Source organism: Montipora capricornis, chromosome 3 (assembly GCF_036669925.1).
Source record: "Montipora capricornis isolate CH-2021 chromosome 3, ASM3666992v2, whole genome shotgun sequence".
NCBI classification, from domain to species: Eukaryota; Metazoa; Cnidaria; class Anthozoa; order Scleractinia; family Acroporidae; genus Montipora; species Montipora capricornis.
The window spans coordinates 41,046,204-41,073,703 of record NC_090885.1 but is presented as its reverse complement, the minus strand read 5'-3'; the positions used below and the strand labels follow the sequence as shown (position 1 = coordinate 41,073,703).

The window sequence follows — 27,500 nt, the reverse complement described above, 5'->3', positions numbered from 1 at the left end:
GCCTGTCAACACAAAGCAGATGAAAAATTGTCACTCGGGCTTACGATGAAAGTGATGATTTCCAAACGATTAGTTTTGAAGTCTTTTAGCGATGGGGCACTAATTGGCGACACTAGACTTGTAATCTCGCAATCTGATTGGCTAATTTGCCGTTGTCGGTAAGAGGCTAGACAAATCTGCTCAAGTCATGCTCGCGTCAATTTGTCACGCAATGTAATAGCCAATCAGGAAAGCTCATTTTGGGAAATAAACTAATCATATTGCGAGAAAGTTATAGACAACGCTTGCTCTTTCTTTGTGTCATGATTTTGTTCACGCTCTGAAATAAACACTTTCCTTGGTGTTGAATATCATGGTAAAAAACAAATCGAAAGTGGTTCAGCGCTGTGGACTCACGAGGCACAGCCGAGTGAGTCCACAACATTTCGACCACTGTGATGACGAATGTCAATAAGAGTACAGACAACGCTGAACCACTTTCGATTTGATAAGTTGATATTTTAGGAGAGGGGAAAACTGTAATACCCTGAGGCAAGATAAAATGAGGGGACAGAGGCGGAGGCTCAGGGCGTTGGCCGGGATATGTCATGTCCACGAAAGTTATTTTTAGACGAGCGGAAGTCTTTGTTCTAGGGGAAGTCTGTCTTCCGAGACGTCCGCATGCAGTCTTGCCTCGCTCTTAGGTTCTTAGTGAAAAGACAAAATGACGGCACACGTAGAAGGCTGATGAATATTTATTTTCTTTCAAGCATCGGACCGAGGTAGGCCAGCATGCGGACGTCTCGGAAGACTTCCGCTCGTCTAAAAATAACTTTTGTGGACATGACATATCCCAAGGGCTGGACCGGGAGCCTCCCTCTCTGTCCCCTCATTTTCTCTTGCCTGAGGTAAACCGCTTGGAGCAGTGAAGAGAACCAACAACCTCAGCCCACATGTGACGCCAAGTCTGGGGTTCGAACACGCGCCACATTGGTGGGAGGCGAGTGATCTTATCACTGCACCAGCCCAGTTCCCGTGGTGGATACAGGCATATGATGCCGTTTGTTTGTTGTTGGAGGTTTTAGTATGGAGCAGTTTTTGTCCAACGTGGTGGATAATGTTGAAACAAACTACCAATTCGGGAAAGAACGTCTGCTCTAATGCAAACATTTCCTTTGGTTTCGTAGTCACTGATCATGGTAGCGTAAAACCTCCAAAGTGTTTTGCCTTTGTCACGTCACATTTAATCGAGCCCAATGACACAAAAATTTCTTTATAGTGTTACTTGACTGATGTGAAATGCGCACGAAAGGCCTCGTGTTTCAAGATAAGCTAAACATTCTGTAAAATCTGAGGAAGACAAAATTTATTGTCATCCACAATACAAACTGCACTGCAAGTTACCTTAGCTTAACAGCTTCCTCTCCAAAAACTGGTTTCCAAGATACCACCAGCAAATGCAAGGTAACAGAAGATGAAATTCCACAGAGAAGACAAAACAGAGGTGGGCGAAACACAGGAACCATCTACAACGAGTCAAGAAGAAACTGAGGAACAAACAGGTACAAAGAGTAAGCCGGTTTAATGCATCATTTGCAGCTGGCGATCACAAAAACCGCCAAACTGCAAAGAAAATTGCATGCGCACTGGGACATCTAAAACAAAGCAACTGAATTTTAGATCTTCCTTGTTTTAGATGTCCAAGTGCGGAATTCGCTCTCCAGTGTGGCGGTTTTTGTGCCATTGCTGCAAAAGAACTAATGTTGACTTGCCCAGTTTGGAACCGAATAGTATACAGTAATTTTTTTCCTGTAAATAAACCCAAGATTAAAACTTCCTTTCCTTGTACCTTGCATTGTTTTTTTTCGACTTACAAGATGAAATGAACTGTCATGTGTTAATCCTAACTGGTTTGAAACCAGGAGTAACATACCTCGATAGAATTTGATCGTCCGGGTGAGAGAGAAGTGAGAAGGACTGTTGGCACTGACTGACGTTCAAACAACCTTTTTCCTCTCAGCTTACAAACCTACTGCGACCCTCACTTACAAACGGGATCGAAATCCACCAATGAACACTCAAAATCTTTACAACCACTGACATTACTTTTCCAATTACCAATCCAAACACACCAGAGCATACTGCATTCGTTTAAATTTCCATCTCTGAAGATGACTTCCGCTCAGGTGAAACGTCAGTCACTGCCAACAGTTCTTCTCAGAACTCCTTTCACCCAGACGATCAAATTCCAACGAGGTAAAAGCTACCTACTGATATAAAGGAGGGCACATCTTTTCTCTTTCCTTTCTCAAAAAGTATTCAATGATAACAAACAGATAATTGATTAAAAAAAATAAGCACCTTAGCGTCTAATTTGTTGTCTGCAAAATAGTTCAACGTTAAAATATGACAAACTGGTGACCAAACGTACCGGTAATCAAGACTTACAAATGGCTCACATCACGGATTCAAATTCGTTTTGTGAGAGACAGACGTGATCCTCGTCATCAAAAATCACTTCTATCACCGAGATGGAATCCAAACCTTGCCGAGGACATAGCTTTTGCCCATGGGGAAGCCATTTCTAACAAGTACCCGATCTTTGGCGAGTTCACTGAATTACTTCTGAGATATTTCCCTGGATATAGAAACCTTTTTCCATTTCCCCGACTGATTCAAGAACGCTGAACGAAGTTTATAAGGTGCTACCGCTTGTTTAACTACCCGCACTGTTCTTCATTGTAATGGTTTCTACATGGCAAACCAGCAGGCTCAGCAAAATTGATTACCCTTCCATTCTCACCACAGCAGAAGCTTGTAACCCAGGGGTAAGACCAATCAAAACAGCGATAGCGACTCTCTGCGACCACGAGCACAGCTCCAGGTTTATGACCTTAGTAAGCACTGCTATCAATGTTAACAGAGCAATAAGAATAAGCCAAGGAAGAACAATGGACCTGAAATTAGACAAAGAATGGACAGCATTGCAATGAGTCGCTGCTGCCCTGGGCTCAACGGAACGTTAAATGAACATGTTGGAGCTGTTAATGTAAAAGAGGACGATTCTACACTGCGAAGCAATTATTTGTCTGTTCGTACAATCAGAAATTTCGGTCAGGGTTAAGAGCCATAAAATGGCAAAATTTTACTTTTGTTTGAAGACTAGAAAACGTTTATGTGTCTTTAGCCTACTCAATTAATAGGCCTTATGCATGATGACGGCATATGCTCAAAAATTAACCACCAAGCCTCGTTTGCACAATATTATTCATATAATCTGCACATGCAATACTGGTCGCAGGTTCAAGTATTTACCTCTCCTTACAACACTTCTCTTATTAAAAGGAAGAGGAAAATGTATAGCGCTTAAAATAGATCCACAACATTCTTGGGATCTTCCGGCCTCCTTGTGAACACATTTAACTTAACACATTCTCATTTCATTCAGCTTATTTTCAAGATCTTTCGACAAGCAAGGGGACTGCAACATTTACGATCTGGTGGACTTACTCTGATAACAAAAGTTTTTCTGTGTTGAACACTGGATAGAATAAGGACACCATATACACGACTAAGGCTTGAAGTATCTAGGAGACACAAACACGAAATTAAAAGAATCTAAATAATTCTGATAAACTGGAATGATTTTAAATCAAGCTAAGGTCGGCGTGGTGTTTTAATACTTTGACTTTGTTTTAATTCATGGACGCACCTTCTCACGCAAAGCTGATCACATACGGTTCAAATTGGTGCAAAAATGACTGATTGCAACTTGTCGTATACGGAATAGAGCTTTTCTCCATTTTCGTTCAACGTTGTTCAGCATCTTACATTCAACACAGTGAAAGACCTATTTCAGCATTCTACGTGACATGAGACAGTTCAATATTTGTTGATCAACAAATACTTAGTTAACCTTGTGTTGCCGGCTTAAAATACATTATATTACTGAGTAGAAGGAAAGACAACCCGCACTACAATCGAACTTTTGGTTCGAAAGAACGAATGATGGTATAGTGCTGGGTATAGTGCTAATCTGGATTCTCCCCAGATTAACTTCGTCTGCCCTTCTCTAGCCAAGTACACGGGCGTCACATAAACCCAATGGTTACATCTCAAGTTTGACCTAATATCAAAGCGTATGTAAGCGAGTGATTATGGCCACTTATGTCGTGTCTTCTAAAACCTATTAGCTGTGATAGTAAAAGATGTCAACTTGGCTGACTTCTTAGAGTCGTGCTAGTTCCCGTGTTACGAGGAACTTAAGTTGAATTAACTACGATGATTTTTCCCGTTGAAATGGTTTCATAACAGCAGTTGGAATTTTTGTCCCATATACAAATGTGCTCTCTCTTCTTCTTCTCTCAATTACACTAAGATTACTAAAAACCGATTCAACGGTGCGACGCTAACCGCACTTCGAGAAAGAGGGCCTAGAAGGAAAAACCCTGGCGACTTCGGTACCGCTTGTATGCTTAGGATACGCAAATACGTTTTTGAACTTAATTCACATTGAGGGCATAGAATTTCACCAACATACCCTGTACAGATTGAAATCTGGTTGAAGAATCTCCAACAAAACACTCGCGCAGAGAAAAAGAATATTGAGTCTCTTGAGGAACAATTTATGCAAAAAGTGTTGGTAGGAAAGTTTAAAAAATAGAGCTCCCCAGATGAACACTACAGCAGCTGGAAATATAAACAAAACATACAATGTGTGAAAACTGTTAAGTTCGAGGCCGAGCCTTCGCGTAGGTGCAATTCTCGAAATCGCACCTTTTCTTCGAAGGGAGTCGAAGAAGGAAGCTTTTTTACATAACAGTTTGCTTTCATACATTTACATGCATATGTAAAATAAACCCAATTGCCTTTACTTTAAAACTCTGAATTAATAAATCCCTAAACTCGGTATGGGCGTATTCAAGTACCATCCACAATTTTTGAATGATTCTCGCTTACAATCATTCAGTTCATTACGATTTCTACTCCCCACAGCAAGGAAAAACAAATTACAAAGTCACTTAAGGGTGCGTTCGATTGACCACATTCCGGAATAAGAATACATGGAATAGAGTTAGAAATCCTTCGTTTTTACGGAGATTCACGTAAAATTGTCAAATACCTGCTAAAATGCTATTTTAATCATGAGCGCTTACCATTTGAATGAAATTTTCGGTGAGAATGTTTCGACAAATGGTACTGCATGTTCTGTACTTAGAAAAAGAAAATGGGAATGTGCTGTATCATTTGACAGAAAAACGGGTTGTTCGGGTTGAAAAACATCTGAAACGGTCTATTCTCTCTGGCACTTGTAATTGTGGACAAATGGTACAGAAAATTCTGGGCGTTCCAGTCAAAGCGAGAAAAAGGGAATACCTCGAAAGATATTACCTTTTTTCCGAAAACATTCCACCGAGATGAACCGTTCCATTTGAATTCTCTCCGGAATCACCAAAAATTCCATTCAAATGGTAAGCGCTCCATATCTTTATTGTTTTTGTTGCTTCAGACATACCGTTTTAAATCATCACTCCACGTATTCTTATTCCGGAATAGGGTCAATCAAACGCACCCTAAGTCATTACAGAACGTATGGAGATCAGAGATCTGCAGCCACATTATTAGTTAAAAACTGCGTTTTTGTAGCACAGAGTCAATCAAGTGTGTTCAAGGCTCCGCACAAAAAACCTCTGGTTTCTTGAAATCTTATCGGTTGTTTTCACTCTTTCTTTGTTTTGTTTCGGGTAATTTTTTTTCTTCTACACACCTTCAGAGGTGGGAACAGAGATCAGCATTCCGCCTGAAAGTCCCGAAGATAAATTTGTAAATTGGAGATAAGATTATTCTGAAAAGCTGGTCTTTCAGTAGCCTGCGAACGCAGACGTATTTCCGGCGGTCGTTTCTCTCCCCCGAAAAGGGGAGAGAAACGACCGCCGGAAATACGTCTGCGTTCGCAGGCTAGTCTTTCAGACGCTGATATCTAACATGCATGTTTTTTTATACTTCCAAGTAGGCAAGGCTTGTTTCCCTTTTAATGTAATGGATATGTGTTAACGTTTACTCCCTCGCGAGGGGGCCGGACAACGTTTAACAATAACGTTCCAATGTACCTCTGTTTCTAGTACTTTCAATCCGGATAGCGACATTATAACAACAGAATAGAGGCCATAGTTAAGTATCAGGATTACACATACAAATGCTTGAGACGGACTCACCAGCAATATCAGCAGATGAAGGGATTCTGTGTGTCATCATAAACCAAAGTGGAAGAATGAGAACATCGTATGCAGCGACTGTTGCAATTACTAACGCTATGTAGAGTGTTAAAGCCTAAAAAGATGGGGTTTTATTAGGTGCAATTGATAATTATTATGGCGACGAACCGCTAACCGTTTCTCCTTAAAATGTTATGAAAACCAAACGGCAAAGGAAATAGCCGTGAAAGAACATGGCTTAAAGATGTCAATAAACGGTAGAGACCCCAAAATAATTGTTTGTTTAGTGACTTAATCATGCACTAAATAGTTTGGAATACAACTTCAAAATACTGTGCCAGCGCCAATACCCTTCCAATGTAAAAATCAAGCAAGGGGTTGAATGCTGCAAATTGTAGTTCGACTTCATTACTGTTGTGTTTTCTGGAGCCATGGAAATATGGTCGGTCCAGCATTACGGAATGGATTTGACGATGTTCCGGCAAAATTCACCTCATTTCTTGAAAGATCTCCGCTTGGATAACTTGGCGCTTGGATAACCTTGCATACAACAAAAGTGAATAAGAACATGAGAACAGCAGGAGACACTAGCAGCAGACTGGGAAGCAACACAGAGGCAGTGGGTTGATACGGGAGAATCATTGATAGACAAAGAGGTATCTTGGAGCCATGAATAGCGATACACAGTGACACAGATTGCAAATGAAGCTTGCCTGCATTGTACAACCTGAAAAGGAAATAAGAAACCACTGACAAAAGAAAGAAGTAAAAGAGTTTGCCAATGTCAGCCAAATTGACTGCTGCATTCTCCAGACCTTCATCAAAGAATACGAAACTCCTGACCTTTCACACTTATTTAAATAATGTTTTTTACTTCAAAACTTGGAGCAAGGGCAAACTGTTGTTGCTGCAAGTGCGCATTGCTGTTCTTGTCTTGGAAAGTAGCTCCGGTGCAAACAATATTGAGAGCTGGCTGGGTTAACTCTCCAGGATTTGTGCAAATTTCTTGGTTTAACGCAATGGCAATGTGCAAGTTTCAAATTGAGCAACGATATTAAAGCACAGCATTTCACTAAAAAAAAATCAAGCTGGGAAGTGCACATTTTCAAACTTGTTTAATGCATTGGCAAAAAAAGAATTATCTCCTTTCCCCAGATACGAAAGCACCAAGATAAATATAACGGGAACCGTTTAAGCCAAAGTTACTGGTGCTAAGGATAATATCTTAAGTCTAGTCGTTACCTTCCGCACATGTAGCAAGTGAGGAGCATGGTTCCCATGAGAAAATAAACAGGATATAGTTTTTCCAGAGCCAGGACATGTTCACAAAGCACAAACCCTACGAATATAGCAACTAATTTAATTAAGATGCTTAAAATGTCAAAATTGTTGTTGTTGCTATTATTATTATTACTACTACTACTACTACTACTCCTACTCCTACCACTACCACTACCACTACCACTACCACTACCACTACCACTCCCACTCCCACTCCCACTCCCACTCCCACTCCCACTCCCACTCCCACTCCCACTCCTACCACTACCACTACCACTACCACTCCTACTACTACTCCTACCACTACCACTACCACTACCACTACCACTACCACTACCACTACCACTACCACTACCACTACCACTACCACTACCACTACCACTACTACTACTACTACTACTACTATTATGACATGTCCTAACACTGAAACTCAAAAGAAGCTTAAGGCAGACGTAAAACCTTCCTACAGTACGGAAGCCGACAAGGGTCACACGTTGTGGCTTCCACTTTGTCGCGTTTAACCTAAAGGGGGTGGGGGCTGTGTTGCCGGACTCTCACTGAGAGCAGTGCTAGTCTTTCAGGGAGTACTATCGCAGTTTTGTATCCTTTTAACATTTTCATTTTACGTTCTCCCCCTCTCCCCCCTCCCCCAATCTTCCAATTTGTCGCTGGAGAAGAAGAACATGGCAGCCATGAGATAAATACTATACGAGATAAATACTATCCTCGATCATTACAAAATACATCATACGAAAGTGAAAAAGAAATAAATGAAGTTTCGGGCTGAAGTCAAATGGAAAGGTCCGTTTCGGTGCGGTCCGACCGTGGAGGTGGTCCTCTTTGACCCGTCGGTCCAGTCCGACCGAAACGTGCCGATCCATTAACAAAAATTCTCGTTTCCAGTCCCATTTCACCGTGATGTAACCTAAATTTCGGTCGAAACGTGAATGGAACGCTTCGGTCCGGTTGGATATTGACTTTTGATGAAAAATATGTCGTTCCATTTTTCCTTGGTTAGTTCCACTGGTCTCCGACCTGATGGTCAGGCATAATGGAAAGCACCCTGGGTTGGACAACAACAGTATTTTCGAATGAATCTTTATTTGAAGAACACTTTTCTCGGCCATTTCCTTCAAGGCGCTGACCGTACTCTTTGCAACCGTTAGGTGTCTGGAATTGGGCACACCTCGCCAAAGTAGTCTCTAGTAGTCTTGCTCGGAGATACGAAACTGCAAACGGAAAATTCTTATATGCTCAAAAACGTAGTCCTTTTAGCTTAACTTATGTCGAAAAAATTCAACCTATCCCGTATTTTGGGAAAACAGACCGCTTGATTGAAAAGAAATACTTCCACGAGGGATAAAAAGCGAATTTGATCAGAGACAGATTTTACTTACCACAACGAAAACTTTCATATTCCCACCTAAATGGGGCGTGGCTTGGTTACGAAAAAAACTAACGCAAACAGACTAGTCAAATAAGTCTTTGGAACGTATCATTCGGATTTGTTTCGTTATCAGAACGAAATACAGAATAGTAAAGTCTAAGTGTCCGGAAATGGGGGTGTCCGAGAAATAGGGCAAAATACTGTACAGAGAAAATACTGCTTGCATGCAAATTTAATGACTTTTGGATTTTTCTCGGACGGGAGGGAATCAAAAATTAAAAAGTATGAATAGATAAATGAATATTGAGCCCCTTGAACATATATGCATGCACTGCTTCCTACCTACTGAGTGGATCACCAAAAGAACGTTCAGCCATTCACTGTCAGCCCCAGAAGATTTATACACACATATAACTGAAAGACAGCTGACGAGACCAATAAGAACATTTACTACCCACAAGGGTAAGGAGAACAACTGGAACTGATACCTATCGCTTGTCAAGGTGTATCGCATGCCAATGTGTCGACTTAGTACCAATAATGACACAAAGTTAGTGTTCATAATATTTTTAACACTACCAGCTAGCTCAAAGGATACGATAGCGACCATGGTATGAAGAACAGCCAAAGTAATGACAGAATGGTAAGGACAGTATACAAAACACTATGATACATCTGCAATTCAAGCACAGTGCAGCAAAATAAAGATGACTGTTGAATGACAGAAAATATAAAATTATTCATATTTTTGAAATGCAGAAATTAAAATACATGAGTTGATTTTTTGTCCTATATTGGAGCAAAAAACTAACCTTCCACTTTTCTTTGCCACTTGTGATCCAAATAAGCACGCCACAAACAACATTTGCAATCATAACAGGTAACACGTGAACAGCAACAGAACCAGACCACACCAATATTACACACAAAAGAACCTAAAAGATAGTGTAATGAGATACTACATGTATGTGTACCTGAATATGACAGTTTTCGCATAGACGCCACACGATATGACTACTCTCATGAAGATTGTTCTTGCATGAACGTCAAGCACTAACTTTACTCACCACACTACCAACTCCACTTCCTATTTTCACTCTGGTTACATTTTCTTTGGAGAATTCTAAAGGATGCAAAAACCACAGAGATTAGAGCCACAAAATCATACCATTAGCAAACGAACTGGAAGAATTTTATATTACGAAAACCACCGATCTGTGGAATGGGCCCGAATTATGAATGACTGCCCCACCCACTTCAGTTAAACATTTTGATGAAATTTCTTTCCCAAGGTGTGAGCAGAAGCCAGCTTTAGCCATCAAGGTGTACCGGAACAATCTCAACAATGGAAAGATACGTTTTTAAAATAATGAGTCCCGAGGAAAAATGGATAAAGTTTTTAGATATGCAGTTCGATATAGCTCTTTGGCATTACAAAGCTTTGCTTTCATGTCCAAATTGAGCACTCTACTGGGATGAGTCATTGCCGCTAGCAATTGCACATGCTCACTATCTCGATAGTTTGAGCACTCTGGCATGGCTCAGATGTACCACTTGTGTGGGACATTTGGGGTTGCTTTACAAGCTTAACCTCCATCTTAGACATCAGCACTGCAATGATGAGGCCCACAAGGCCGAAACAGTACTGTCTGCAGTTAAAGTTTTTCTTATCCAGTGAAGAGGTTGCAAGTGCAACCATGGACTTGCTGTTACTTCGAGTGCAAGAAAATTTCCCTGTCCTGAAAAGTAGCATTTCTGCAAAATGATAAGTAGGGAGTTAGGTCATGATCACAGATTACATCGAACACAACATCTCGCAAGAATTTGAACTCTTTACAAGCGAAAGTGGGCGGGGCAGTTGCTCAGTAATTCAGGCCCATTCCACAGATCGGTGGTTTTCATAGTAAGAGAGCCAATCAATTATTAACCTTGGACGTATAGCAAGTTATTAAACTGCCCCACACTTGACTCACCCAAAAACTCCATTTCTTCTCTGATGTCCAAACATGTACAGAAAAAAACAGACAGAATGCCACACAAAAGCAGTTTAACCTGCCAAAGCAATATCGTTTGGGAATTAATTACAGTACAATGCAAGTATGTACATGTAGAGCTTATGCAAGTGATTAACATGGATACCCTGGCATATTGTATATCAAATCTAAGTATTAGCTGTCCCCTCTGCAAGGGACAATGGTCCATTGCACTGGCTAAACCTTATGAGGATAACACTGGTATCCATTTATACACTTCAGCAGCAACGTTTGTGGGAAAGATAATAAATTTATCATGAAAAAAAAACAACAATATATTATTTAACAATTATTCGCTGAAGGCGAAGTGATTATTGGTGAATATTCACTGATAATCACTGAGCCTGAGGCTAACAATTGTTTTAGTATAAATACACAGGTGATTATTTCAAAAGTGAGAAGAAAAGAAAAACATTTCAACGCGAAAATCATCTTCATTTACCGTGGCAAAACGACTACTGGCAGCCATTTTGTCCGTCGAGGTGATTATCAGCTGATAATCCGAGATAGCGAGCCAATGAGAGCGTGCGATTTTGTATAATCACCTGTGTATTTATACTAAAATATATTAGAGCGAGTTTCAATTGAGTGTTGCAAACCAAAACCAAAGTAATTACTTTGGCCAATCCAAAAAGGACGGAGACACAAAGTGCTGCAAAATGTGCACACACGAGCCACGATTGGTTTGGGTTTCACTTCTGATTGGTTGAAAAAGTGGCGCAAGAACTTTGAACCAATCACTGAGTGAAGTAATCATAAACCAATACTTTTGACACTCAATTGAAAACCGCTCTATTACTAGACTAAGTTTAATTAAACCCTTCCCCACCTGAGTGCGAATTAAAGATTTTACTCCAGATAGCTAATGCCAGACGATTTTACTCATTGATTGGAGGTGCTTTATAATGATAATTGAACTGAGTGGAGTGCAATCTGGTCTAAAATCATGTGTGAGATTTCAAATTCAAACCAGCGTGCAGCTCAAGTTCGATTTGAAATCACAAGTGTGATTTCAGACCAAAATAAATTGCACTGCTGAGAGCCAATAAGATTGCAAGGATCACCTGAGTTATTTCTAAATGGATGCAATAAAGGTGTGAATGGGTTAATAAAGTCCCTCATCTCAAGGTATAATATAAGTCTACTCACCCAAGTCAGAAAATGTAAGAAGCCCCAAAAGTTTATAACAATGAACATAGAACTAGGAACAGTCACAAGATTAAACAATAATAAAGTCTTTTCAAGGCTGCTCAAAATAAAACCTACAAAGGGAAAAGAGAAGTATACTTAGTTCTCTGGAGGCTGAAAATCTTTTATCATGTGTATGACAAGTGAATTTTGCCTACAAGCAAATAAATTTTTTACTGCTTCTAGGCTTTATGCTAAATGGTCATCAGTTCAAATAACTGCATAGATCTGTGAAAGTAATAGAAAGCCCTTATTCTTGTACAAGGCAGGACATGAAATGGGAAAACACATAATGTGGAAAAGCTCTTGTGATGTGGCCTTTGTATAATCTGAGTTTCCATGCAAATATATGTAAGCAAGCAGGAGGTACAATGTATGATATACTGTATGTCCCTTGTGGATGGAAAAAGGGAAACACTTAAACTCTTACATGTAACTATAAAAAACAGCGATAGTTATAAAGGACACACTACAGGGATGTTGGCAAGAGGAAGCTCATGGATGATGCTACTGAAGTGTATCTAAAACGAAAATATTTTGGAAAATAAACACACCAAAAGAACCAACTGGGTTCCAAACTGCCTTAGCTTTTCTCTAATTTCATCTTAGGGAACATCTGCTGCAGTTCAAATTTGTTCCTGGTTCAATGTTTTTTTCAAACTAGTTCAATTTTGATTTTCCTTTGTTTCAGATTATGACGATGAATATTAGACAAAGAAAAATCTGAACTGGTTTGAAAATTATTTTTAAACTAAGAAATAAATTGAACCACTACATATCGACCATCATCGTATCAGCTGGATGTCATTAACTCACCTTCAGGAGGCCGGCTTTTCTCTCCAGCCTGATGAACAATAGTGTGATAACAAAAAGAAGATCTACTGGGAGGGTAAAAAATTTGAAGAAAAAGAAACCTGAAATATAAAAAATATACATTGTACATGTACATTAAAACTTTTGTGCACAAAACTGGTACAGTTAAAAAGATCTAGATTCTTACCAAAAAATGTCACGCAAAACTTGACCTTACCAGTAAGTGTAATCTTACCATATATCAAATATGGAATTACTAATTTCTTTATGGGATACCATACATGTTGTAATTTTGGAGATGATAAATCCAATTGAACTTGGCTCCATTCCAGAGCTTCCAAAATTATTTACAAGTTACCTAACGGGCTACATACAATCCTGGTCAAAACTGCTGGTACAATTCCCGAGATGGCAGACACGACTACATCGCCAGAGTGTACAATACTCGCTTACATTTTATTTCTTGCCATTTTTTTATTTCATCAGGATATCAGAGTGAAGTGTACTCTATTTCCTGTTCTTGCAATGTAAGTATCACGGAAAAATATCACGGATGTCAAAATCTGGATTTTTCCTGTCCCAATCACATGTTGGTCGGGATTTTCAATCAAAATAGTGGTAATCTCAACAAAATCGGGATGGTTGGACAGTCTGAAAGACAACAAATAGCACAGACAATAAAAAATGGTAGGTAAAGAGGCACATTCATGTCTCTGTAGATTTTGCTTTGCCAAATTTGCTGCGCAAAATAGAATGGTCTGTGCGTCACCCAAGCTGTTGTCGACAAATCCGCAACAGTGCTCGGTCACAGTGCTCACTCCTAAAAACACATTTTCTGCTTGTGCTTTTGATGTAGGTGCCAGAATATATGGCGTGTTGTGTTAATACACTTTGCACTGATTGTTAATTGGCATTCATTTCTGAACAAAAAACCACTTAAGGTGGCTCAAACCAGTTTCAACAATTTTAAGAGACCTTGTTATTAAAACACTACAATGTATATCACGTAACAGCAATGTTATGGTAACAGGTAAGACATCAATTATTGCTGAACAAGATGCAGTCATTTTTGTGATGTAAAATGGCAACAGTAAAGCCCTGCAAAAACACCCTATATTTTCGCTTTACTTGCTCACATCTGAAAAACGAACTCTGTGACCCCAATTTTTGATTGCACAAAAGTGATCAGAAAGCCAAGATGAAACTCTCTGTAAAGTTTAAAAAAATTATGTGGAAAGGATTCAGAGCCACCTTAAATTTTCAATTATTTAAGGTAGCTCTGAATCGCTCCACAGAATTTTTTAAAACTTTGCAGAAAGGTTTATTCTGGCATGCTGATTACATTTCAGAAATAAAAAATGGGGGTCACCTCGTTCGTTTTTGAGACATAAGCAACTAAAGCCAAACTATGGGGTGTTTTTGCATGGCTTTCCCGTTGCCACGGTAATTTTTTACGTCACAAAAATGACCAAATTTTTTTCAGCAATAATTAGTGTTTGATATGGTACTATAACATTGATGTTAAGTAATAAAGTGTTGTAGTGTCAATCCTTCTAATAAGAATGTTTCTTTCAAGTGTTTAAAATGGTTTGAGCCACCTTTATTTAATGCATTTTTCAACAGTGCTCCAGTATTGAATAATAATAATAATGTAACATTTAATTAGCTCTTTTGATGTTTCTAGAGGGAGCACTGTTGTAAAATACACATCCGGTAATCCTTTAAAGCCAAAAGGTGCTTGTATGAATAGAAAAGAAAGAGTTAATTATGATTTTGGTTAGTCTCTTTTAAAGGTAATTTCTATACCTAAATATCTTCCGTTAAATGGTGGAGAACTGTTGACTGCTAACGCAACCCACCATTTTCACAATCCTTCTTTACACCACCTCTACACCAGTGCAATATATTGCTTTACTATTTCAGACACTTCTCTAATGAGATTCAACGAACCTAGCCAGCCTTGAGACCAATTATCAAGAAATTCTTTTCTTAGACAATCCTGGTCAAACTGTTGGGACAATTCCCACTTTCCACCCTCCCCTCAATTACAATGTTGATTTTTCACGGTGTCCGAAGTCAAGAGTAGTTCATCAATCACAGAAATTTTTCAGCATTGGCTGGGGAGAACAGGGGACGCGAAAAAGGCAGTGAAAAAAGAGCATGCGTTGCTCATATAACGATGGAAGCATGCAGTAATTCTCTACTTTTCGGCCTAATTCAACAAGTGTACCAAAGTCTTTTGACCAGGATTGTAGTTACCTAAAATACTTTCTGGGCTGTCCATTGACAATTAGCTTAACCGCTCATAAACAACAACTTGAAATTTAAGTTGCAGCCCTGTAAACATAATTATGTCAAAAATAGTACCTACCCAAATAAAGAGCAAAAGAAAGGTGCCACAGGCCAGCTGAACAGATTTCCTGCTACAGCAGAGAGTGTCAACTCACCAACTATTGGATAGCTTACGTATAAAACATATTCCATATTCTGTAACAAGAGAATGCAACAAGAGACTTTGAAAAAATAATGGTCTGAGATTTTAAGTTCTTATCAAATAAAACTTCCAAAAATTTAATGTACCTCTGAAAAACTGAAATCAAGGGACTGTGCTATATATGTTATGCTCCATGTTTTTCCAAATTCATTTTATGGATCTGCATGACATAACCATGAGAATCTTAAACATGAAGACGCACTATAAAATGCTATGTCAATCAATCAATCCATCAATCGTTTACTTACCCACCGAGCGTCTAGTGAGCTACATGCAAAAAGCTCGTTCAAAATACGTACGTGCTGTCATTAACTTAAACCCTTTCACCCTTGAACCAACCTAAACCGGTCATACTTAGAATTTTACTTAGTCTGTTTAATGCCAGACGAGTTTTACTTGTCATTGGAGAACCCCCAAGAGTCAATGGGTTAAATAGCCTTAGTATGTACGTCTATAGATGTAACAACAAGGTTTATATACCGGTATGTATAAAAACAAAAAAAAAGAAAAAAGTAAAGATTTAACTACAAATGACACAGTATACAGGTTAAAATGTCTAGGAAAAAAATAGATATTATCTGATTCTACTATACAAAGTAAAAGTGGAATTAAAATGATTTGTTCTCAATCAACTTTGCAAATGAGGATAGATTTCCTTTTCTTATGTTCAAGTGAGTTCCAGACTTTAGCGGCTTGGTAAGTGAAAGAGTTTCTTCATCCAGTTAAAGTCAAAACTTGGCATGCTAAGGTTAACACCACCACCTCTTAAGTTATAATTTGAGTCTTCAAAACTAAAAAAGCCAGATATTCCTAGAAAGAATAAAGATATATAAAGCAACAATTTAAGCGAACTGCATATTCTCCTATGTTCTAGAGTTTTCATGTTCACAATGCGAAGTAATTCATGATATGAGATATTTTTACCGTAACCTACATTTGTAAATTAATCTCAACACGTACATGTAAAAGTTAGCATCCTCAAGACAACTTGCTCGCACGTTGCCCACATTCAACTGGTAAGAAGTTAAAACAACAATGTTCATGTGTGTTTTCGATCCTAAGAATACATGTGATAGTCGTCAAATCTTTTTGGTCTCCATCGCTCTCTCTGTGGTCTGTTAGATCCTTGCACAGGTTTCTCTTTCCCACTTTCTTCTTCTTCAGGTCCTGCCTCTCAGGGTCTTCTCTTCGATGTCCTCCTGTGTGGTTTCTGTTGTTGCTTTTTGAGGTTCTGGGTTGCTTGTCTCAATTTCATCTTCTGTGTTGATGACTGCATTTACCAGCTTAAAGAAACTTGCCTCAAGACAAACTGTACGTTTATCTGTTGTTCTTCTGGCCGTCACCCTGGATCCTTGAATATCACATACTATGTAGAAGATAGGTTTGGACAGTGTGCTCCATTTGTTCTTCTGCTCCTGTTTGACTAGCACCTAATTTCCCAGTAGCAGTTTTTTCTCTTTTGTGCAGCTGTTTTCTCTTTGTACCTTGCATCATTCTTGTTCATCTGCTTGTCCTCTTCTGATGTGTTTGTGTTTGATGCTGTCTAATCGAGTCTTGTTCTGATGGTCATGCCTTGCATTGCTTCGTATGGTGATATTCCTGTAGCTGAGAGCGGGGTTGCCCTGTATGCAACAAGCATATCATGGATTGCATTCTGACTCTCTAGCCTGCCTTTACCTTGCAGATAAACTATTAACTTTGTTTGGTCTTGTTAAGCGTTTCCATAAATCATTCAGCTTCCCCATTGGCTCTGGGGTGTAGTGGTGCTGCTTTGTGGTGTGGTGTTACTTTGTGGTGTTTGAATCAAATGGTGCTCTGTTGTCTGATTCTACGCATCTTGGTGTTCCATAGATCGCAAACACATGTTTCAACCTCTCCTTATTGATTTGGAATGAGGTTGATGATACCCTCTCTACTACTGGATATCGGGTCCTCTTGTCTATAATGACTAAGTTGTAGTGCCTGTCTGGATAAGGACCACCAAAGTCTTCGGATACTATGTCCCATGGTTTGTCTGGTATGCTGGAGGTTTTGACCAGTTCTGACTGGGTTTCTTTCATGGTGACTTGGCATTCATAGCAACTTCTGCATGATTTCATCTTTTATAGTTTGCTCTCTGATTTTTTCAAAAACTGCCAACTGTTCTGCTTCCACAGTCTACTTGATGATTTTCTCTGTGCTGTCATCCTCTGTCGCTGGTAGTGGGTGTCGTCTTCATCTTTCCCTACACCTGCATCACCCAATGCTCAATTCCAGGGGGCATTGAGGCTTTGGTTTTGTTAAAAAGTGGTAGCAACGGCTTGTGTGATGTGACTATTTTGAAGCATGGTGCTCCGAGTAAATACTCTCGGAGTCGATCTTTGGCCCATTTAATTTCCAGTGCATCTTTCTCTGTCAGGCTGTGTTTCCTCTCAACTTCAACCGTCATGCGCGTTATGAAATCCACAGGTTACATGCCTCTAACCGTCTTCTGTAGTAATGCTGCTGACAGGCCTTCATTGAAACTTGCCCCTGTTCTCAAAATGATTTGTTTTTCTGGGTCAAAGTAAGCCATGGTCATGTCATCTGATAGGCTGTCTTGTATCCTGCAGAATGCTTTGTGCTCTTTCTCCCCCCAGTGGAATTTGGTTTCTTTCCTTGTAAGTTGGTGTAGCTGTGCTGCTATGCTCAAGTAGCCTTTGTCTGAAGTTATCTAGGTATCCTGCCATTCCTAAGAAACTTCTCAATTCTTCTTTGCTAATTTTACTTCCTCCAAATTTCCTAATACCGGTATGTAAAATTCATATTCTGCTTATTTTTTAGCCAATTTTTGTTAACTCGAATACTCTCACCTCTGGCACCGCGGAAATATGTTTTCGTGACATCACAGTAACTGGTCAGTGGTCGTCACCATCAGGGTTTCGAGTTCTGAAGTGTGTTCTTAGAGTTCCATAAAAGATCGGTATTTTGCATGATAGTAAGGTGAGAAATATTTTTGCCACTGCTCCCTTTTTGTGAGTTTGATTCCCTGAAACGAGATTTTAATACTTAAACCACGTCTGAAACAAATAGAGTGGAGAAGTGTGCAGTTTGCTGACTGGAGCTGACGAAGCCTCAAGCACCCTCTCCCTCATTGTAAAAAACAACGACGCATATCCAGGCGAAGCAGAGAATTGGTTATATATGAAGCTTTTCGCAAGGAGCTTTGAGACTGGTTGGATTCAAAGTGTAACTTTGTGTTGACATGTTGCTTGTTTGGCTTGCATTGTTCACTTATTAATTAATTAATTTATTTATTTATTTATTTATTTATTACAGATTCACTCCACTAAATTACAAACAGATAATTACTTAATTGATTAATTAATCGCTACAGCCACAGAAAAGCCACCTGGTCTTTGATTTGGCGCACAATATCTTTTGTAAACAAAATTTATTCGCCTCACACTCGCCACTTGCAAGTATTAACCTTCATGAAAGCGACAATTTCACATCGAGTGGAACCTTGGTTCTGGCAAAATATATATTATGAAATGAGAACTCTCCAAAAGGTGAGCCGAGTGTGAAAACTAAGTTTACAGTAATTCTCTAAGTTTTAACTTTTTTCGATGTCGCCATGACTCATGGTGAAAACCATTTAAAAGTTGGCGGCATTTTGTGTTTTCGTTAAAGTATGCCGCTGACCAGAAAAATTCTGCAGCGTGCCCCAAAAAACGTATTTCCGCAGTGCCCTCACTTCTCGACTAATTTTCAGAAAATTATTTGTTACCTCGACACATTCGCTGTACATGCTAGGAGCCTAACAAGCTCCAATTGATTTGAGTATAAATAAAGTTACAGTATGTATTTATATGTATGTTGGGTGCTCCACATTCTTTGATTGCTTTGACTTTATCGGGTGAGTGTTTCAACCTGTCTTTCGTAAAGACTTGTCTGAAGAATTCTATTTCTTTCTTTTCAAATTCACACTTGTCTTTGTTGAAGGTGATTCCTTGCTCTTTGCAGGACTGTCTGTAAGACTTGCAGATGTTCTTCGGTATCTCGTCCTCCCAATAGAATGTCCTCCCAAAACCTTGAACATGGGTTCATCAAACACATTTGAGATGATTTGACTCCAAAGATCAGTCGTTTTGGGCGATGGTTACCCCATGGTGTACTGAATGTTGCGACCTTTCTAGTTTCTGGGTCAAGTGGAATTCCTCCTTGAGATCGAGTTTGGAGAATATCTTGCAGTCGTGGAGGTGGTATACGATTCATCAATCTTTGGTGCTTGTACGCATTGGCTTCTTTTCATTGATGCACTTGAAATTCTCATGTCAATGCTTGCTCTGATCATATGTGGTTCGAGGTCATCCTTCTTTGTTTCAGCAAATTTCAGCAAATTTTGGTTTGATTTGAACCACTAATGGTGAACACCATGTTATTGCTTCATTGGTCAGTACTTTTTCAAAAATGTCTTTCTCTATGTCTTTGTCTAGCCATTGCTTGAGTGGCTTCTGTTGGTGGTAGGGGACATTTCTTGGTTTCTGTACTAACTGTGTTGCTGTGGGATCTATCTCGAGTTTCACCACCATCTTGCTGCCTGTTTAGCCACAACACTCTTTGCTGAATGTGTATCTGGTGTGATGCTTATTCTTCTTGTGTAGGAAGTGATTTTCCGTAATCATCATCACCCTCTTCGCTTTCTGCTTCGGGAGGATTTCAGATTAATTTCTTTATCTCAGATCCAGCAAATATTTTAAGTGTGCTGATCTTGTTGTTTATGTTGTTGATTTCAAGATGTGATAATTTGTCTTTGAAATCCTATATCAGCCATTCTTCCCATGCTCAAGCAAGTTAGAGTTTGTTGTCCGCTATTTTGAATTTTTCGATTTTGTGAATTTTAGATGTTGTTAATACTCGTATTTCTGTGGCCTGTGCTTGTGCGTTTGCTTCGTGTCCTGCACCCTGTTCAATGATGTTGATTTAAATTTGTAATTTGCATGTGTTTCGGTGGCTCGCTGTGTTTCCTTTGCGGTTTCATTTTGACTGTTGCTCAAATCGATCTCTCTGCTTTCCAATGATGGGCGAAGAGTTTTCACTATGTTTTCTTTAATCCTTGTCGCCAATATTGTGACTCAATGTCATGCTAAGATCAACTGAAGTATTTATTACATAATATGTTAATTGTGTGATACAGTAAGGTCTTCCTTTTTTGCAAAGAAATGAATACAAAGTGGTATCACTTTTCTTCCTTGGTTTCTCTAACACAGTAAGACAATACAATCATTCAATCCATGTGTCTGTGACATCCAAATCAGTATGGAACGTAATTGGTCACTACATGTACAAGCGCAGAATCAGCCCAGGCAGATTTTATTTGCCTGAACCTTGAAGTTCATTGTTCTGGATATCACTTAAACATCATTCAATCATCATCATTTACATGTATAACAGAGAAATAATATTGGAGCAACCACAATAATTCAAAATCAACAGACTAGGATAGCTGAGATTCAAAATACAGTACAGAGAAGTAATTTAAACCTGATACAATATTTGAGTCACTTATCTCTGATACAATGAGTACAACTCTTGCCACCCAAGGGGTGCCAAAAATATTGGCTATAAAATTATTTATCTGCACCAACAATAACACATTCAGGTTCCTGATGATGATCAAATATTTGAGTATTACTGTATCTCCGATATAAAAAATACACCACTTGCTCCCCAAGGGATGCTAAAAATATTTGCGCTTACCATGACAAATTCTGGTTCCTCATGCTGTATTTGTTTAAGCTGCAAAAGGCCAACTCCACCTGTAGTCCAATATCAACAAATTTATCTAAAATCATTATTGTACATAGAGCAAGAGTGAAACAATTTTCAAGACAGTTACTGTGCTGGCAACTCAAGTACAGTACATGTGCAAAATGCAGTACTGTAGTACAATGTAAGTTGATTGGCATGAATACCCAACTTACCTGATAGCACAATAAATACATTGTAAATAAATAAAAGTCCCAAGTTAAATACTGACTTCCTAAGGGCAAGAAAAGAAAGTAAACAAGATAATTAAGTACAAGTGGTTCTATTATAACACAAGTTCAAGAAAAAAATCTATTTACAGGACCACCTACAGTACCTTAGAAATCACAATCAAATGCAAGATAGAGGGAAGTTGACATTAATTCTAAACTCGATTTGACATGAATGGAACAATTTTTTTGGGCCAAGTATAGGAAAGAGCTATAGTTATATTTTCTATTTTTATTTGGTAAGTGTTCTATGACCAAACAACAATGATACTGTTCTTGCAAAATTCTCAGTTAAATTACCATTCGTTAATAAGAAATTATTATTGTACTACATACATGTACATGTTTATTTTTCATTAGTGATAGTACATGTTGCCAGTCACTGATGGTATTTAATAATAAGCTCTTACAAACCAAGCCCGAGGCCTGTACTGCAGAATACAAATTATGTACATTACAAGTATTAGCCATTCATGTCATTACACTACATGCCTCCACTAACATGGCCACATGTTCAAGCGTGTAGAATATATTGTAACCATAAATTTATTGTTTAAAAAATAAACTTGAACATATGCATTTTCATCTCCATCTAAAACTTGTAGAGTATAATAAATTATTGCATGGCTTTTCACTCACCACAGAAAAGGTACAAGACAATATATGCAAATTAACTGGAATATGAGCACTGAGAGGACATAAGCCACCAGAGAACTGCAAAAACAGAAATTGAAAGTTTTTTGTTTACGGTTTGGTAGCATGGCTAAGAAAACTATCATGCATGTTATTATAGGTTTTGGAAAATAGCTAAGGCAAGACAATAAACTATGGTCAAATCTTGTCCCTGTTTTCTATGAATTATTTCAATCCTGTGGCACTCTAACTCTCACAGTGTACATGTATGTACCACATGAAACAGTAATATTACTGAATATTGCACAACCTTTGCATTCTCTATTACTTAAAATATGGCTATAATTTGAGGACAACAAAACTGCCTGAAAATACAGTCACTTGGGATCATTATCCACAAGTACTTCCATATTATGGGACATCTTAAATAATTGTTCACTACCACAGCTGTACTTATTTTAAGCTTGGAGTCAACATGGAAAAAAAAATAATCACATATATTTTTTAAAAGCAACTCAGGATAGAAAGGGAAATATTTATTTTTTCATGGTGACCAGGGGATACTCGGAACTGGAACATACTGGAATGCAACAAACTGTAAGACCTTCTGATGACTAATGTACAATAGTTTCGATGCTCTACTGCTGAGCTATAGCCTGAGCACTAATAACATGTTGGATAGTAATTACATCAACCTACCTACGTCTACTTTTTGAAGTGTTATCTACAAGATACACTACCAAAAGACAGAAAACTGCTGTCCCAAATAACCTGAAAGCAATTGAATTGTGATATCATTAACGTCTTGTCACCCTATTGAAACAGGTGGTTTTGAAATGGATGCAATCAACAATAAATGCACTTTCAATTAACATTCTTTTTTTACATAAAAAAAATGCATTAAGTATAGTTTTTTCCCCTTTCATTCTTTTTTCACTTTTTTTATTTTAGTAAAATGATTTTCCAGAACACTATGATGAACAAGATTTTCTTTTCATTCAATAACACTTCCAAAACTTGATTATCCTTTGAAATCTTGATAATAATATTATTTATTATATATATATATATATATATATACCCTATAAAAATATCATGTTTCTGATTGGTCAATGACGAATGCATAAATAGGTTATAAAGTGCAAAAAGGGTGATAGAGTACAATCAGAAACCCATAAGGGTTGAAACGTGTAACGGCCCCTTGTGTGCTGGGAAACAAGCTTCTGAATATTCAACTTGCTAAGTACCATATTTGGAACAACAAGACCGAGGGGTTTCCAAATATGGTACTTAGCAATGAAACATTCAACCAATCAGCTTGCACTGAATATTCGGAAGCTGTAAACGCGCGTTACACGTTTCAACCCTTATGGGTTTCTGGTACAATATGGAAGTCGCTACGGAAAAAAGCGATGGAGAGATTTTTTTGAGTACCGGTATATAATAAATAAATAAATCTATATAACTTGCTTGTGCACTTTGTGATTTATGGTCTCTCATGATGTTTTGAGAACTTTCTGAGACTGAATCTTCTCAGATTCTAGTAAGCATTAAAAATAAACAACACTTACAATTCTCCACCGATATAAAACAGTGGCACAGAACAAGGAACAAAAACACAGGCAAATTTCTTGTTGTGCTGGCAAGGGCCTGGTACAAATGAGACATCTCTGGTATTGTTTATATCTTGCACCTTAAAGTGTAAACAATGACCTTAAATGTACAAATGTGAAAAAAATCTGCAACAATTGCACTGTTAATTCGAAACGAAAAGATGCATTATAGTACAGTGTATGTCTATTTTGATTCACAATAAACTGGAATTAATCTACAGGTCTGGAAGCTATGATCCCCAATCTAAACGTTTTCTAATTATTTTGAGTTAAACTCTAAACATTATTGATAGTTATTAAGGCTTAAGAAGAAGATGCTGTTTAGATCTTTTTTATTTATCGGTCAGACATGTACATGTAGTGCACCAACCAGAGCCTCATTGGTTGTCGAAACAAAGGGTCTTTTGTTCCTGTGGTTAATGTTGGCACATTTGGAAAACAACAGCAATGTTTTTAAACAGATATCTTCCCTATTGGGGGGGTTTTATGTGGAGTGTCGATTATTCAGTGTTTGAAAAATTCTGTCAGGTTACCGGACATCTAAGCACAGCCATGAATTAACAATCCATTTATCAAAACAACGCCGGCATTAAAAGCTTAACTTACCGTATTTTGAACACGAAGTTCGTTGTCCCCATTTACAACTCGTATTTGTACATGTCGGAGCTCTGGTTCATTCATTGCTTCTTATCCACATCAAATGAGTTACTGATTCATATAAAAGCACCTCACATCTCATGTCGTTTCTCGATATACCAAAGAAAAATGCGAGGAAAAGAGCGACGTTGTTGACATTTATGTCCATTGGTCCGCCATATTGGAAATGGCAAAGGAACTGGGTACATTCGGTACCAGTGTCCTCGCAATTGCATCTTGCCTCACACACCTTGGGTTTGCGGCCTTCCAGAGAGTAAATGGCTTCGGTTTGGTTCAGCTCAGGTTTCATGTTATTCTTGTGGATGCGGTTACACAGTAAAAGACTTCCCTCAGGGTAAAACAATAGGTTATAATTGATATAATTAGGGATCTTCGTGTATTAGCTACGTTGTGCTTTATGATCATGGGTCAAGCCACCTCAGGGAGCAGATAAACCATACTTTTCAGTTCAGGAACTATCATGGAAAGTTCTTTTGTTCTTTTTTACGTATCCATGGAAATAACCAGAGGGCAGATTCGCTCAAGGGAAAGCGGTTACACACAAAAAGGTCCTTGCCCATGGGCAAACGCTATTTACCTTTGGGTAAAAGGGTTAGTGTTACCACAATTGCAACTATTGCCAGTTTGTTCTAAATGAAATATTATTTTCTATTAGATTACTCTGTCCCACGACTTGTGGTAGCAGATAAAAAGAAAAAAGTAAAAGTAGTCGCTGCACAGGATTTGAAACCGGAGCAACCACTTTGAAAGAACAGTTTTTATCCACTTAACCATTGAAGACCAGCTGACTGATAAGTGAGCCGATTTTTTGCCAAGACTAATTAGTATATAAAATCAAAATCTCGTTTAATCCACTCTTTGCAGTTAAAACTAAGTACAAACTGAATTATCAGGCGGTATCATTTACAAAACTATTAAATATAATTAAAGTATAGTAATGTATATAATTAGTCTAGAAATCTAAAAGTTATAAAGTCATAAGCTCTCTTGGTTCTTGCCTCCTGGCGAACGGACTTAGCTTTCTCTTGAAGTTTGGTAACCGACATTTTTCACTGTGCAAGCTTGCTTCTTAGCGGGAGTTAATACAGGTTTAAAGCGGCATTTGCAGAAAATGTGGTGATGTGGTAGTCTAGTGGTTAAGTAAAGGGCTTATTAATTAATCAAACATTGGGCTTTGGCTTTAAAAAAAAAGTTCATTTCCCATGATCCCTATCAAGCTTTCAGTGTCCAAAATGAACGATAATACTTCACTTGGAGCAAATTGACAATTAAGAATAATCCTTCAATTGAGGGAGAGACTTGGTTGGTGAAACAGTTGAGTTCCATATTTAATGTTTTTTGTCACGTTTAAGGCTGGTTTTCATTAGCGACGGAGTCGGAGTTGCAATCAGAATCGTAAGAGCGCTTATGACCTAGTGAAAATCAAAGATCGGAGTCGTAAGCGGAGTCATGAGTTCGACAGAATCGGAACCGAGAGAATCAGAACGTTCCCATTTTCTTCCGATTGCGCTTATGACCTCTCGCTTATGATCCAGTGAAAACTAGATTGTCAGAGTCGGAAGCAGAAGCGGAAGAACCAACCAATCACAATGCTTGGAATCGAGCATTGTGATTGGCCGCGTTATCCTTCCGCTTCTGCTTCCGACTTTCACTGGATCAAAAAAGCGACGGAGTCATAAACGGAATCAAGAGAAAATGAGGGGACAGAGAGGGAGGCTCAGGGCGTTGGCCGGGATATGTCATGTCCACGAAAGTTATTTTTAGACGAGCGGAAGTCTGTCTTCCGAGACGTCCGCATGCAGTCTTGCCTCGCTCACAGGTTCTTAGGGAAAAGAGAAAATGGCGGCGCACGTGGAAGGCTGATTAATATTTATTTTCTTTCAAACATCAGACCGAGGTTGGCCTGCATGCGGACGTCTCGGAAGACAGACTTCCGCTAGAACAAAGACTTCCGCTTGTCTAAAAATAACTTTCGTGGACATGACATATCCCAAGGGCTGGACCGGGAGCCTCCCTCTCTGTCCCCTCATTTTCTCTTGACGGAATCGGTATTCTGCTTCCGACTCCGACTGTTTGATTTTCACTAGATCGTATCGCTCTGCGCTTCTGGTTACGACTCCGACGCCGTCGCTAGTGAAAACCAGCCTTTAGACAGCATTTACACGAAAGCGATTTCACATCGACACGGTTTCATAACTTCGAAACCGCGTCAAAATCGATGCGGTTTGGAAGTGTTAACACGAAACCATTTTCGCCAGAAAAACAAAGTCGTGATGTTTGTTATAAGCGAATGCTGCACTATGTGCTAAATTCACTATTTTGAATTGAACAATGCAAATTTTGCACCAGAATAGTAACCGTGTTCAAATCGATGCGGTTTCACTGTTTACACGACAGATGAAACCGCATCGTTTTGACAAGGCTCCACTTTTGGCAGCGCTTTCAAATCGACACGGTTTCGGCAACAGCTTCGATCGGTGTCGTGTAAACAGAAGGCATAACCGCATCGAAAAACGAAACCGCGTTCGTGTAAACGCTAGGCTGCGGCTCCGTTATTGATTGCCCTAGCATGAAAACGAAAAAGCAAGCATAATGTTGCACTTCGTGAAGAAAGTTAGCACTGCTAGCATAAGTGGAGTGTTTTTTTTGAAGGGAACGTTATAATTATCTCTGAGAGGGTACTGGGAACTCCGGAAGTAACACTTCATATTCTCTTTCAAAGGCAACAGACCATGCTTAAACAATTTTAGTGTGTGTTTTTTACCATACCATATGTATTATTTTTTTTCAGCACGAGAAGAGAAATTTTGTATCTCCAAGCAGCCATGTAATATTCTATTTATTATATAAACACCTATGAAATACTAAGTCATCGAAAGGCGCTTTTTTAAACGTAACCAAAGCAACATTGATCTTTTCACATAAGATATCATGTTTTCGCGCGAAAGCTCACTTGGTATTTCATTGCTGTTTATATAATTAATATAATTTATAATTATATATTTGATTGTGTATTTCGAATGTGGTTCAGCGTTATCTATACTCTTATCGACAAGGATATTCGTCATCACAGTAGTCAAAATATTGGATATATTGCATTTGCAGTTTTAATTTTATATAGGTCATAGTATCTACGGTGTTGCGCCTTGTATGGAGTCTTTGGTCTTTTGTGCAACTCCACTCGCTCCTTTTTATAAACTATTTTTAT

At 38.7% G+C, this 27,500-nt stretch overlaps 1 protein-coding gene across 2 annotated transcripts in view; it reads right to left on the bottom strand.

Moving 5' to 3' along the window:
- LOC138043149 (uncharacterized) overlaps positions 1 to 24,463 on the bottom strand; it is a 37,132-nt gene extending 12,669 nt beyond the window's left edge. The window contains exons 1-21 of one of the 2 annotated variants that reach the window (XM_068889287.1): positions 24,242 to 24,463; positions 23,594 to 23,715; positions 22,722 to 22,793; positions 22,029 to 22,103; positions 21,336 to 21,394; positions 21,112 to 21,170; positions 15,268 to 15,383; positions 12,900 to 12,997; positions 12,045 to 12,157; positions 10,836 to 10,914; positions 9,930 to 9,985; positions 9,675 to 9,797; positions 9,461 to 9,537; positions 9,205 to 9,350; positions 7,437 to 7,533; positions 6,687 to 6,921; positions 6,195 to 6,309; positions 4,520 to 4,668; positions 3,490 to 3,566; positions 2,783 to 2,936; positions 1,384 to 1,505 (exon numbers count right to left, since the gene is read on the bottom strand). In XM_068889287.1, the coding sequence (XP_068745388.1) occupies positions 1,384 to 1,505; positions 2,783 to 2,936; positions 3,490 to 3,566; positions 4,520 to 4,668; positions 6,195 to 6,309; positions 6,687 to 6,921; positions 7,437 to 7,533; positions 9,205 to 9,350; positions 9,461 to 9,537; positions 9,675 to 9,797; positions 9,930 to 9,985; positions 10,836 to 10,914; positions 12,045 to 12,157; positions 12,900 to 12,997; positions 15,268 to 15,383; positions 21,112 to 21,170; positions 21,336 to 21,394; positions 22,029 to 22,103; positions 22,722 to 22,793; positions 23,594 to 23,715; positions 24,242 to 24,316 (2,219 nt within the window). In that variant the 5' untranslated portion in view covers positions 24,317 to 24,463. The remainder of the gene's footprint in view (positions 1 to 1,383; positions 1,506 to 2,782; positions 2,937 to 3,489; positions 3,567 to 4,519; positions 4,669 to 6,194; positions 6,310 to 6,686; positions 6,922 to 7,436; positions 7,534 to 9,204; positions 9,351 to 9,460; positions 9,538 to 9,674; positions 9,798 to 9,929; positions 9,986 to 10,835; positions 10,915 to 12,044; positions 12,158 to 12,899; positions 12,998 to 15,267; positions 15,384 to 21,111; positions 21,171 to 21,335; positions 21,395 to 22,028; positions 22,104 to 22,721; positions 22,794 to 23,593; positions 23,716 to 24,241) is intronic. The other variant, XM_068889288.1, reaches the window with a different exon arrangement.
- Between the last annotated feature and the right edge of the window lie 3,037 nt (positions 24,464 to 27,500).